This window comes from Epinephelus lanceolatus, chromosome 20 (genome assembly GCF_041903045.1).
Source record: "Epinephelus lanceolatus isolate andai-2023 chromosome 20, ASM4190304v1, whole genome shotgun sequence".
Taxonomy (NCBI): Eukaryota; Metazoa; Chordata; class Actinopteri; order Perciformes; family Serranidae; genus Epinephelus; species Epinephelus lanceolatus.
Window position 1 is genome coordinate 8,428,093 of NC_135753.1, and position 14,698 is coordinate 8,442,790.

General features: G+C 38.4%; 1 protein-coding gene across 1 annotated transcript in view; it reads left to right on the forward strand.

The window, feature by feature from the left end:
* The first annotated feature begins 4,209 nt into the window (after positions 1-4,209).
* LOC117264959 (vasoactive intestinal polypeptide receptor 2-like) overlaps positions 4,210-14,698 on the forward strand; it is a 72,640-nt gene continuing 62,151 nt past the window's right edge. Inside the window, exons 1-2 of the mRNA XM_033639300.2 lie at positions 4,210-4,618; positions 13,979-14,078. Of these exons, the coding sequence (XP_033495191.2) occupies positions 4,562-4,618; positions 13,979-14,078 (157 nt within the window). The 5' untranslated portion in view covers positions 4,210-4,561. The remainder of the gene's footprint in view (positions 4,619-13,978; positions 14,079-14,698) is intronic.

Here is a 14,698-nt window from a genome sequence, read left to right on the forward strand (position 1 = left end):
GTATGAGAAAGCCTGGGGAAATATACAGACACTTGGCCCAGAGTCACCAACAGTCCTTTCCACACCCAGAAAAATTGCAGTTCTTTTTTGTCCATGAAAGAATCAAGAATTGCATCTTTTTTTGTCGGTGACACAAGCAAGACGTGAAAATTTTGTGGTGATGATCATCTTCAAAACTGAACCTGTTTACCTGCAGGCTCAAGCAACAGTGTCAGCTCTCTTCAACATGACCTGAGCCAGAATTGCATCCTTTTCATCCAGAGCCTGCGCAAGAACTGCAGCTGTTTTTAAGTGTACAAAAATCAAGTTTTATTTGACAGGGTCCCTCCAGCTTTCTGTTTTTTCACAGTTTGAACAGTAACTTAGCCTAGCATTTAGGCCTGCCACTGTCTTACACACACCACCATTTTAGGAGCTGCAAGTCAATTCCCCACAGGGTTTTCTCTGGGAGCTTTGGTTTTCCCAACACTTACATAATTTGATAAAAAAGTAATAATAAAAAAAATCAACAAATGTTTTGCATGCAAATTTTTTTTAAATGACTCAGTGAAAAAAGGCATAATCATTCACTTTAAATGATATATTTACTGTTGTACATATTGTTTGCTTTTTAAGGGTTTATTAATGTTGCTTATGTTTTGAATGAGCATTCATCATACAAAAAAGCATTGTCATGTAACAACAGCACAGCATTTGTGACATTTATTGTGTGCTCACAAAAAGGGAAATTATGCAACAAAAAAAATGTTGAAAATAGTAATTTTTTTGTCGGGGTTCTAATGGAAATTATTAATATAATCAAAAGGTAATTGGTTGTGAGTGCATCTGCTGATGTTGAATTACACTTACAGAAAGACAAGTTTCTGACTATTAATAACCAAATGATGTTTTTAACTCATCCATTTGGAAAATAAATTATACATCTTAAATTGTATTTGATATAATATTCTCTGTGCCATGCAGATAGACCTGACTCTAGTAGAAAACGCAGGCCTTATGAACTGAGCTGAGAAACTGAGCCCTGTTACAATGTTCCTTCATTAGCCCATTTCAGCCAGACTGTAATTCCTGCTTTGCACAAAAAACCCTTAAATTATGATGTTAGTATTAATACATTTAAAGATATTCAAAACAAGGAAATTTCTGTGGAATTTCAGAAACAGAATTGTTTCTTTTGTTTTTATTTGTTTAAACTACATTTTATATTTTATAAGGAACTTTTTCTGTTTCTGCTAAGAAGACACCCCAGATGGGTCAGTCAGGTACAGCTCCATCATTGTTCAAAGTATATATAAAAAAGATCATGCTTTATAGTATTAGTTTTCATAAATACACGAATAAAAATAACATAAAATGTAAGAATTTGAAAAATCAAGGAAAGTTCTCTGGAATGTCCACTGTTTTGCCTTACCGAAAACATACCGTCCCATGGCACCACTGTATGGTATCGAACTAAACCGTGGATTTTGTGAATCTTTACACTCTTAGTTTGTTGACAAGAGTTTCTCCCCACTTGTCCTCTTACATTCATTCTGATCCACTCTACTGTGTTGCTTTCATGATGTTAAAATGTTGTCAGTCTAACTTTACTTCCTGCAGGTGTTTAACATTTAAAGCCTTTCACGGAAGGGATTACAAATCACAAATGTATTATAATGAGGGGTCACAAATGTATAACAACAACAGATTAATCATCACTATTGGCACCCACCCCACTCCTCTGATACATAAACAACAGTCCCTTGGGAAGTTTCTTTATTCTAAATTATTCATTCTGACATCATTATTAAATAAAATGAGGATTTTATTTTGTCATGGGACAACTGGAGCCCAAACAGAGGACCCTCTGAGGACCTGTGCACCAGAGCTATCACAGTTTTCTATTTTTCTTTAGTTTTTATTTAATTAGTTTGGTTTCAGTCAGTTTTAGTTTATTTTTTATTACAATAGCCTACTGAGTGTATTAGTCAGGGGCAAATTTTAAGAAGTTCAGAACAGGTTTACAATTCAAACACAACACTTGTAAAGACAGTTGACTCACGGTCATGTCCACATCCCAGTCTGCATGAACATGAGCACCAATGCCTCCCTATGCTTGTTGTGCTGACAGATTTAAGATAAGATAAGATAAGATAAGATAAGATAAGATATATATATTATTGATACCCAGAGGGGAAATTCAAGTATCACAGCAGCACAAGACAAAAGACATTAAATAGAATAAGATAAAAGAGAAAAAAATAAAAAATAACTATCGATAAATAAAAGATAAAAAACAGTAAAAAATAAAATTGCTACATCAAGATAAATAAAGTCACTAAAATGGCAGACAAAATGTTGAATACAATAAAGTGTCAGATTGGCAGATAAAGTGTCATAAAGTTCCATGTTGATCAGATGCAAAATAAGTCAGTCCAGAGCTGGATGTAGCTTAGCCAAACTGCTGTTGTACAGTCTGATGGCGGAGGACACAAAGGAGCATCTGAATCGTTCAGTCCTGCATCTGGCTGAATGAGCTGCCCATCAGACCAAATGGACTAGGAAGTCAACTAATGTGTCAGTGAGTAGAAGTAAGTTTGTAAGTAAATGTAAGTGTATAATATTGTTTTAGTTAATTTTCTTTTCTTTCTTTCTTTCTTTTTTCCCCTGAAGTCTAGTTTTTATTTTAAGGCCATTACAGTTAAGGGGTGACACCACAGGTGAAAACATTTTATTTCATGGTCAATATTGAGATTTTCGGCTATTTTGCATCCAGAACATATCTTCTTTCAGACCAGTGGAAAGAAAACGTCCTAAAAGTATATTGAGATGTTTACCGTAAAATTTCAATTAGTAGCCCGGGCTGTTATTTGCTTAAATCATAACTCAACAGGCTTATATTTGGAACAGGCGTCTATATGGGACAGGCCCTTAATTCCTTGCTCAGCAAATATGGGAAGTACGATCAAATTGTTTATTTACACCAGTATGAATATTACTTGTATAAAAATTAAGATCACATATCAATTATGTGTTATGTTGTGACACTTGTTTCACAGCATCGGAGGATGATGGCATAAGGCATATCGACACAACCCAACTTAAATCAATACTCATAACTTGGATTAAAATTGATGAAAAACACCTTTAAATCTTTTGAACGTTGGACCTTTACAGACTAAAGGAATACAAATAACTTAATTGAGTAATGGACACATTCAGACTTTATAACAGCCTCAGAGGAATGGAGTCATTATTTGTGTTTTGGTAATGCTGGTAAATCTGAATGAATTACTGTCTTCCCTGGTGCACGTGGTTTCAGTAAAAGGAAATTAACCGAGCTAATGATGTGTAGCATCTCCATATTGACAAAAGTTTAAACATTTGTATTTGTATGTGTGGTCTAAGCAGCTAACTAGTTTAGCTCCAGTGGGTAGTCAACAATCTGGTTTTGTACATCCAAAGAATTTCTATAAAAATGAACTGTTGGCAACTGTGGCAACTAGACTATGTGTCTAATTGAGAATGGCCTTTACTTGTGTCTCCACACCAGGCTAGTAAAAGGGATTAGGCATTTAACTGTTACTAGGCTTTTAACTGAGGATTTACAGTATTTTAGATCATATTTCTGTTCTGGAAATGTAACAGAGGAGTTTGTTTGATAGCCTGATTTATAGAACATTTTTTTCATAAAAATATGGATTTGTTTTTTTCCTGACTGTTGACAGTATTTTCTGATTTATGGAGTGATAAAAAAAATCCCCTCTGATAAAACCTGTGACTGTAATAGGACAACAAAGTGAAACAAGAATTTTGAACCTGGCTTTAGCCAATGTTCAGATTTTTGTTCTGGAGGTTTATGCATATCTGTGCATATTTAATTAGATAATGCCTCATTTTAACATTTTTAACATAAAATTTCAGCAAGGTTAAGCAAGGTGTTTTAGTTTTTAATTTAAGTTTTAGTGTGCTTTAATAACCGTGTTTTGGGCCAGAGTTTGGAAACTAAACTTCAAAGGTGACCCAACGAGATATACATACATATAGTTTGATCTGATTTCAGCCACACGGTGTCGCTGTTGATGTTTTTTATAAAAACAAACTCAGGAAGCTCCCTCAGGTTCTTCAGGTCGGCGGGAGCGCGCATCAGTCCGGGGTGTCCTGAGGGACAACGTGTGACGGGGACGCGCGTTGGTTTGTAAGTGAACAGAGAGTGAACCAGACCACCGCCTCACTGTAACTTAGCACACCGGACTCACCACAACACACCGGGCTGTCCCGGCCTGTATTAATACTAACGGGAACCAGCTCGTGTCAGTTTGGACTGTTTCACGTGTGAATTCAGTGTTTTTACCTCGAGATGGTTATTTTTTCGCGTTTTTTTTAAAACATATGATCTTTTTTGTGGTGTGATTCGTGCGTAAATCTGCCAAACCAACGTGCCAAAACACTGATTTACAGGCAACACTTTGCGCATTAAACTTGTCAGACTGCCGTTTGGTGTCATTTCACTGCAGCGCACGTGTTTCCTGCTGAGGATGTCCGTCAGGTGAGCTGCTGTTCAGGTGGATGAGATGTGACCATGGATTTTACGCACCGGCTCGCTCTGCTCCTGCTCGGCTTCACCTTCATCCACACGGTCAGTAAATGACTTGTTACTGAATTTATTAAGATTAATGGGATTATTTGCGTTATAACTCCATAAGTATTTTAAAACAGTCACTTTATGGCATTTAAACTCATTTCTGTTAAATTTCACAGCATGCGAGTTTCATGTGGCACAAAATATTTAGTTTTTAGGTGACTTAATAGCAATATTTGGCCCTGATATTACCCCAATAAAAGTTAACACTGAGCTTATACCGAGCTTGTCCTACCTGATTTATTTTTGTTTCCTCTGTATTCCTACCGTGACTGTTGGTTTTGTGCATTTAAAGATATTTTCAATTAGGATTTCTGCAGCTTTTTGTCACCACAGTTGAATAATTATCATGTTTTGTAAACGTCCACTCTGTTTCTTTCAGTGTCATAAACTCATTAACACCGATTGGACTGTACTGTAAATCAGTTAAATCAGCCTGCAGGCGCTTTTAAACACCAATGATAAATTTTACAGTCTGCAGTTTGACTGTTTTGTCTTTCCTTGTGTGAAAACATTAATTATAGATTCACTTCCTGGCTGCTGGTTTAATTTTTAATATTCAGGTCTGATTTTCACAGTAGGCTGGGCTCTATCTTTAGACTCTGCAGCTGCCTGGACCTTTACTTCATTTATAATACAAGTTATGGTCTTTCAGAGAAGCTAAAAATTCAGCACTGGAACTTTTTAGTGGGTTTTGGTGTAACAACAGAGAGCTCAAGTGGATGATTAACTCAAGTTAGACTCTTGTAGATGTTGTAGAGGTGACGTCAGTGGAGAAAAAGTGACTCATTTAAAATGTTACTCCTGACCTAACTTGAGCAAACAGATACAGCTGTCCGTAAGAAGAAACACAACTGATATTTTAACTTCTAGGCCTAAGTTTCCAATGTAAATGGACATTAAAAGCATCACAAAACTTTTAAAACGTCATTATTTGCAGCTTTCAGTCTTGTGTTTTGATTTTAGTTGATAAGATTGACCCTTTTCCTTTCATCTTAAAAAGCTTTAAGGGTGGGAAAAAGCGTCTAGTTCTATTAGATTTTTGCATATATTACCCCCAAATTTCAGTCTGGTGTGTTTGGCATACCAAACAGATACATCTCTCCATTAGAACAGAATCTCCATTAGAAAAAAAAAGTTTAATAAGGCTGAACTAAATTTTTGATAAAACCTGAATTATGAATGATAATTATTTTTAGAGGAGAATTTGTAATATTTTCAGTGACCTTCTGAACTTTTCTGCAGCACACACATTACTGTTTTGTACAGGTGACATAAGTTACCTTCTGTATCATCCTGCAGCTGTATTAACAAAAACTAAAAATCCATGAGGCTTTAAATTTTACATGAAACATAAAAATATCTAATTTTAATGCCTTTCCCCCATGTGAATACTTCTGCTATTTTTTGTCTGCTGGACAAGAAATTTCACAATGTCAGACTTTTGCAATCGCAAAGGAAATGTGTGTGTGTGTGTGTGTGTGTGTGTGTGTGTACTTATGATAAAGTTTGATGACTTCTGCTTCCTGTATTGATCTTACTCTGGAGAGCAGAGTCCTGCTACTGTGTGAGGCTGCAGGGACAGAACAGGACATTCAGTAGTAGTAAACAAGCTAATTTTGATACTTGCAAACGCATAACACACGCAACAGAAAAAAGTGGGTTAATCAGCCTGTAAGGATTAAAGCTGAGCTGTGATACAGTGATTTTCTGTTTGACTGTCAGAGACTCTGCAACTGTTGAACTTCAGCGTGAAAATCCTGCAGAGTGATGTCAGTAAACTCCTCTAGTGTTGAGCAACCCGACTGATCTGTTACGTTTGACATTGAAAGAGGAGAGGGACGAGAAAACCTTATGTTAGAGAGTCGCTCAGCCCACTGCCACATTAGCAGACAAGTCGATGTGTGGTTTGGAGCTTTGTTTGTGCTGATTTGCATTTTTTTTAACATCAGTTGTTTTTTATGTGAGGTGCTTAAATGTCCTCTTTATGTTGCAGTGAGCACTGGTTATGTGATGCAGGTAATAATGGTATAATGGTAATTAGGAGAAAACTGGGCTGTATTTGTTCGAAAAGAAAAAGGTTATTTAGGAGCGGAAAATGTTAGGAACATCCATCCCTCCATCCATCCATCATCTTGCGCTTATCGGGGGCCAAGTCGTGGGGGCAGCAGGCTGAGCAAAGTGATCCAGATGTTCCTCTCCCCAGCAACACTTTCCAGCCCCTCCTGGGGGACCTCAAGGCATTCTCAGGACTGATGAGATGTAAAATCCCTCCAGTATGTTCTGGGTCTGCCCCAGGGCCTCATACCAGATGGATGTAACCGGAAAACCTCTAATGGGAGGCGCCTAGGGGGCATCCAGATCTGATGCCCCAACCATGTGAACTGGCCCCTTTCGATGTGAAGGAGCAGCGTCTCCACTTCGAGTTCCCTCCAGATGTCTGAGCTCCTTACCCTATCTCTCAGCTGGAACCAACCCACCCCACAGAGGAAACTAATTTCAGCCACTTGTTTCCACAATCTCATTGTTTCGGTCACAACCGAAGCTCATGACCATAGGTGAGGGTTGGGACGACAGTGGACTAGTAAATTGAAAGCTTTTCCTTCCGGTCTGGTGCAGAGCCCACATCACTTCAGATGCCACGCCAAACCACATGTCCATCTCACGCTCCATTTTACCCTCACTCATGAACAAGACCTGAAATACTTCATCTCCTTTGCTCCTTGGGAATGTAACTCTCTACCATCCTAGAGGGGACAATCCACTGTTTTCAGACAGAGAACCATAGCCTCAGACTTGGAGGTACTGACTCTTATCATTCTTGATCACTTTGCACTCGGCTGCAAACCGCCTCAGTGCATGCTGGAGGTCATGTTGTGATGAAACCAACAGAACCACATCATCTGCAGATAGCAGAGACGCAATTCTGAGGTCCCCAAACCGGACACTCCCCTATAAAAAATAAATCTGCTTAGAAATCATGGGGGAAAAATGATCTTTCAAACTTCAGAACTTGGTGAGAATAATCACTTTTTAAGTTTATTTCAGTGTCACAGTAATCCAGTCATAGTTGTCTCTACATCCATGGGTACACTGCAAACAGGAACTGCTAATAGATCATTTGGCATACTTTCAATGGTGCTAATTTTCAAAAATGTAAACAAATACAGTCCTAAAAGGAAACATCGCTGAAGTTGTGGCCCACAGCAAACCATCTGACTCCATGGCAACATTTTAACATTTTACCTGTTTACCTCCTCTAAAGCATTTTGTGACCAGCCAGTGTCTCATTAGACTGGTGTCGATTAATCCCGCCAGAGATTGATTCCACTTTTTATTTTGGACATTGGCGTGTGGACACTGAAAAAAACTGCTGTGCTTTTATTGTTGCAGCGAACAAATCAGGTCTAATCAGTGGTTTCTGAATGTAGTCGAGGTCAGATGAGGTTCAGGATTACAAACTGAAAAAAAAAAACATTCTTTTATTTAGTGTAATGGATCTCTGTGTTTCTGTGTGTATTTGTGTGTATTAGAGCTGATTAGAAGACAGAGATTATGGTGTTTGTTGGATTAAATAAGGTCAGATGGTTCAGCCCCTGCCCTTTGCTGCTCTCTATTTATAGTTTTTTGTTTTGAGAAGCAGCAAATGGAAACCTGACATTACATCAGTATTTATATTTGTTTGTTGTCAGAGGTTAATTTTCTGTTTGTGCTGCTGTTTTATACAACAAAGAGACACAAAATAACTAGAGAGAGGGGGAAAGCAACCATAAAGTGACCAAAATTGACACAAAATTACCTCAAAGAGGCACAAAACGACTACAAAAAAACAAACTAAATGGAAAACGGGGCAAAACAACCACAATGAAACACAAAGCAATCACAAAAGACATGAAATTACCTTAAAGCCACAGTGTGTAGGAATTTCTCCCATCTAACGCTGGAATTATATATTGCATTTAAACGGATAGCGCACTCTAGCGCCTCACTGGTTCAACCACGTATTGCAACAACAGTAGCCGCTGTGTACCAAAAAACTATGATAACATTGATGAAACCATAGGCGTTTCTAGCCCATTTTTGGGGTTGCTGAAGCCCCCCTAAATTGAATCCCAGCACCCCTAAAATTTGAGAGATTTTTTTGCTGTATGTCCCTTTTTAACAAGCTAGAAAAGTGTTAAAACCATACAGTACTTGGTTGCAACCTAATATACAGCAGCCCCCCCCCCCCCTTGCCTCAAAAATGATTTGATCCACCCCATCCCTCCCACCTTTCCCTGACTGGGGCTCTGAGCGCTCTATCTGCACAGAGCAATGCGCTGCCTTCTAGAGTGGGCGATATGCAGTAGTGGTGTAAGTACCTGGCTGAAACCAGGATATGTGGCACATTTCTTAACTTCTGCCACTCAATACCAACACATTATTATCATTACCAGTCCTCTTTTTTGCTGCATTTAATCATAGGTCACTGTTTATGTTGTTAGGTAGGAGTTAGCTAGGAAACGTTACAGGTGGTCAGTACCACTGTCCTCTATTTAAATTGGAATGAGAGAAGCTAGCTGTTGTGTCATGTGCATGTGTCAATATTAAAGCCAAGGTGCTACTGACTAGCTAACTGACTGGATGCCCATTAACATTATAACTCCTATTGTGTGTGTTTATTATTATTATTTTGTAGATTTCAAGCACTTTTCTTTTTTGAAGTGTATTTTTATTTATGTATTTGTATTATATAATACAGACAAGAAGGAAAAAGGCAGAGACAAACACTGAAAAAGTCAATTACTGTTAATGTGTTAATGTTACATGTTGTGCATTGCAATTCAAATAAAAGTCCAGAAAATTAGCCCAAGGTCCATTTTTGGTATTTTTGGTACTCACTATAGGGGGCTGGTTTACTCCAGAAACATACATACTGTTTATGTGTATGTTGAGGAGCTGCTGTATCAAAATGAGTTGTCTTATTAGGGTTACAATATGTTTCTTATATGATTTCAATCCATTCCTCTTTTGCTGTGACTCAGCATTTAAATAACCTTTATCAGATTTGATGGTTTAGTCACAGACTTTCCCAAAAAGTGTTGTGCTTTTCTTTCACAAATGTGGGAATGAAATTGAGTTAAAATGTACAAAACAGTGAAATTTATCTTGCCTGGCCGGGCAGCTCTCTGGGTGCTCAGTACCCCTAAACCTCTGGTCCTAGAATTGCCCCTGCATGAAACCATGTCGTCCGATACTTCATGGAGTATTCATTCAGGCTGCTACACAGACACACACGACAGGAGTTGACAAACCCCCTCCTCACCATGCTGGCTGTGTTTACAATGTAGGACTGTTGGGGCGGGTGTAAATCAAAACAAACCAATGACGTCTTGTCTTTTGACAACTGACAAGTGGCCCAACCTCACACACCTCATCCCTCTCCTCGCATCACGGCGCCGCTGACAGCTGGCGCTGGCCTGTGATTGCATTACCTTTCTCCTTCAGCAGCTCTCTCCACCTGGGAAAGGCTACCCCGATGTTGACCCTTGTTTTTTGAATTTGCTGGTCACGTTGCCTTTTTGATTCCCTTTTGCGCTTTCTGAGGATTCCGTCTCCCGTGATGCTGCATATGCATGATCCTGCATTATGCTCAACGAGTGGGCCTTTGTTATGCTGTAGTAGTGCCGGGGTAGTAGCGAAGCACCTCTTGCTCCTCTCCTTCAGCTCCTCAGTCACGCAGCGCTGGCCTGGCTCTCAACAAAAACGCCAAAGGTGGGGCTGTATGTCCCTTGCTGACGGATGTATTTTCAAGATGGTGAAACGTTATGGAACCCCGCAAACGACTTACCCGCACAATGTACAAACAAATCCGAAATTCTCCTTTTACGAGAATAAGTCAGATTATTGGTGGAGGTAATAATACACCACTGATGACATATTTATGAATGCAGACATCAATTTTTGCCAATAAACAACTGAAAATGCTACACACTGTCCCTTTAAAGAGGCACGAAAAAAGTTTAAAATACGAGGCAAAACCACCACAAAGTCTGTTTCTTGCTCCTGCACAGGCAAGGTGGGAGTGCATTTTGAATATCCGAGCACAGGGGGGCCCACACTGTCTCAAAACCCACCCATGAACATACGAAACAATAAAGTAACAAAAAGTAAAATTGGTTTATGTTGAATGTTGACTGAGGTCATTTCAGGTCTCTGCAGGTCGATTTTTAAACCATAAAAATGACAAATGTTCTGGGACTTAAACAGCATCCAAAAGTTTTAATAAGAACAGTGCACTTTGGAAAACAGTGCTGTTGTATTGTTTATGACAACAATGCCACTGAACAAACTAAAACCAACAGGGAGTCTCTCTGCTGACATGTATTGTCTCTGTATGCTGATATATGTTCTTCCTCTGTGCCAAAGAGCTCCATTGTTGTTACAACACATCAGTGAGCCATAGTGTTGCACTGGGTTCCCTCATTACCACGATCACACACGCACACACACACACACACACACACACACACACACACACTATGGTTTATTTTGACTCAGTCCCACACACACCGTCCTGCTGACACAAATACTCACTAGGGCACCAAATGTGGATTAATCCGCTGCTGAAAATAGTCCTCACCAAATGCACTATTTCCTCCTGTTTATTGGATTTAAAAACAACAAAAAAATCTACAGTGAGTGGCTGTTTTAGGAAATTACTGACACTATATATATGTGTGTTCTTAAAAGATTTACATCTTCAGTAGGAACCAACGGGCTGAGAGCCAGGAAGTCAGAAAGTATTTACTGTACAAAGCTATAAAATGGTATGTGGATGGATGTCAGCAAATTCAAAACAGTACAACTTTATATGCAGTACAAATGTAATGTTTGCACCTTATTTTGCCGCTCATCTTGATCTGCTGTCTTAATATCTGATAATAATCTGGTAATATCTGATAATCACATAGTACAAGATCATATCAGTTGTTATGACAGAGTTGCTGGGACAAAGACATGTCTCAAACAAAGTTAATTTTCTCTTGATTTGTCTGTCTGAAAAATGCCAAATGCCCAAAACTGGGTCCAGTATTAATGTCAGTGACAATTTGCTGAAAGAATTGGTCATAATTTGTGCTCACGTTGACTTTTCCCATCAGAGGCAATAGACCAACCCCCTCTCATCCTGTCTCGCCAAATACTGCTGCATTGTCATTTGAACAAAAGTCAAAAAAAATTTATGGCTGGCGTCTCAATTTACGCTTGTTTTATGCATTGTGTTTTTTAAAAAAAAAAACTTTCTGTTTTCACAGGAAATGTACTGTTTCTGCTCGTTATGTGCATACAGAGTTTTTCATTATAAATTTTCTAGATAGGTCGAACATCTCGTTTTTATGTTTTTGTACTTAAGTTAAGGCAACAAAAGTCCCTGGTTAGGTTTAGGGGGAAAAAGTAAGCATGGTACTTACTAACGTTATGTCACGTCAGCTGACATTCTTCATGTGACATGTTACTACTGAAGCATTGTACACATACCACCACACTATGTTTTTACTAAAATAAAATCTCCTAAAGGGGCGGGGCAGTGGCGAAACCCACATGAAACAGATACAGGAAATGAGCCGTCTAGTTTCCAAGGGGACTGGTATTTAGAGACGTTCTAACATATTGTTGGAATTACCTGTTTGTTTGTTTGTTTGTTTGTTTGTTTACCTGGGGTGTTTGGGTTCTGTTTGTATTGTTTTTCTTTATTGGTGGAAACAAGAAGTCACTGTAAATGAGGTGACTTTTGATTGGTCGACAAGATAAGATGATGGGTTGATTGGCTGTAAATGATGGCTGGATGGATGGATGGATGAGTCAGAGTGTGTGTGTGTGTGTGTGTGTGTGTGTGTGTGTGTGGTATAAACACACTGACAGGTCTGAAATACAGCTGAGAGCGGCAGCATATCTCAGTGTAAACAGACCTCACACACACACAGGCAGTATATCAATGAAGTCGAGTTGACACATGGACTCATTTTGTTTGAGTGTGTGTATAGTGTTCACGCTGCCCTCTTGTTTACACTCAAGTTGAATGTGTCTCCATGGTTACTGTCAGCTGTACCAGGACACACACACACACACACACACATACACACACACACACACATGCATGCACAGGCACCTGTTTTAATGGTGGTAAAAGTTGTTGTTAATTAGCGGCACAAAAGTTTGTAGTATTAATCAATTTAATTTAATTAATCAATTCATTTGTCTTAGATATGTAGATATATGTCATGTTTTGGCTGAGATGTTAAAGTACTGTGTCTTTTTTTTGACATGTTACTCTTTGTATTTGGTTTGACTTAATAATAACAGTCACACAGTGTTTTTCTTACTTGCGTAGTTTTACAGAACTGTTTTCTGTTTTTTACAATGTAGCAGTTAAACACACATAGAGCGTGGGGTGTTTTTTTATTTAGGATAAATAACTAAAAATAGAAATATTGAAGTACTGAATGAATAAATCTAAACAAAAGAAGGGCGTTTAGGGGAAATATGCTTTTTTATGTATAAACATATGTTTTTATAATTTGCCTGACAACCAAAAAATGGAAGAAAATTTAATGTTGCAAAAGAGCAGAACTTCAGAGTTTTAATTTTTTTCTATCTTAATTAAATCAATTAATTTATTTAAATGTTGTTTACATTTTTCCGTAATTTGGTTTAACTTAAGTGAGAATTAGGAACTTTTACAGAGTAAGGCTTTTTTTTTGTAGTAAAACACAAACATAGAACATGGGTTGTTTTCCATTTAAGATTAACAAATAAAAATGAAAATATTAAAGGGCTGAATAAACAAATTAAAACAAAATAAGGGCATGTCAGGGAAATTTGCATTTTCCACTTCTTCCCAATTTTTAAATGAAACAAATGATATCACACCAGTTTTCAACAGATGGGGAGTCTCTCACCATTTCTTTGTAAATGCTTTACGAGCAGCTACGACATCTATTAAGAATTTTTTTTTTTTTTTTAACTGTAAAAACTTGAAGCACAGGCTTGATGACTACATGGTACACATTAATTTATGGGACAAACTTAAGTAAAGCAGTGGTACAAAATACTACAATGAGGGAATAAAACAAGCACATGGAGTGCATTTCTGATTGTATTCTGAAGGTACCACTTATCTTAAATTTCCTCCCTAAAGCTTCCTGGAGGAAGTTGCAGAAACATGAACTTTTGTCCAGCAAACTGAAGCACGTTCATCAAACACCAGCGTTCAGGGCCGAGACACGGAGAGCCAGTGCCTGAACTTTTGTCTGACGCAGCAGGTTTGTTCACATAGGAGATAATATTCATAATATTTATTTCCTCTCATCCCGACAGGTTAATGGAAAGTTTCCTCACTGCCAATTCCACTGGGAGATTCAGAGAGCCTGGAGAGAGTGCCAGACACAACTGCAGCAACAGACGCCTGTGAGCACAGGTATAAACACATGCGTGTGTGCGTGCACACACACACACACACACACACACACACACACACACACACACACAGGGAATTATTTGGAAATCAGCTCTTAAGTGAAATAAACTCAGGATGGAAAGTTTTATGATTACTAACAGTTTTGGCATTTGCAGGAACAAAAAGTCAAATCTCACACACACACACACACACACACAAATGTCTGTGTGTGTGTAAGTGTATATGCATTGACTAAGGTCAGCTATGTGGACAGGAGGGTGTGTCTGGACAGCATTTCAGCCTGTGTTGCAACACACTCCCTATCAATCATTTATTTACTTCTCAAGCCAAGTACTCCAGGGTCGTGTACATACAACGCTGAGTTGCTCTTTTTTCTCTAAAAGTTCACGTGTGTTTGAATGTTTGAGTACAGTGATAATATAAGAGCTTTTTATCTGTGTGGTTTGCAGCGTGGGGTTCTTTCTCACGCCTGTCTGCAGTCATACAGTGTGTGTGTGTGTGTGTGTGTGTACAGAATATGTGTGTTAAACTCACAGTTATTGTATCTTAAAGGACAAACAGAATATGACACATCATCGGGTCAGAGTTGTGATGTAATTTAAAGGAGAAGTTTGTAAGAT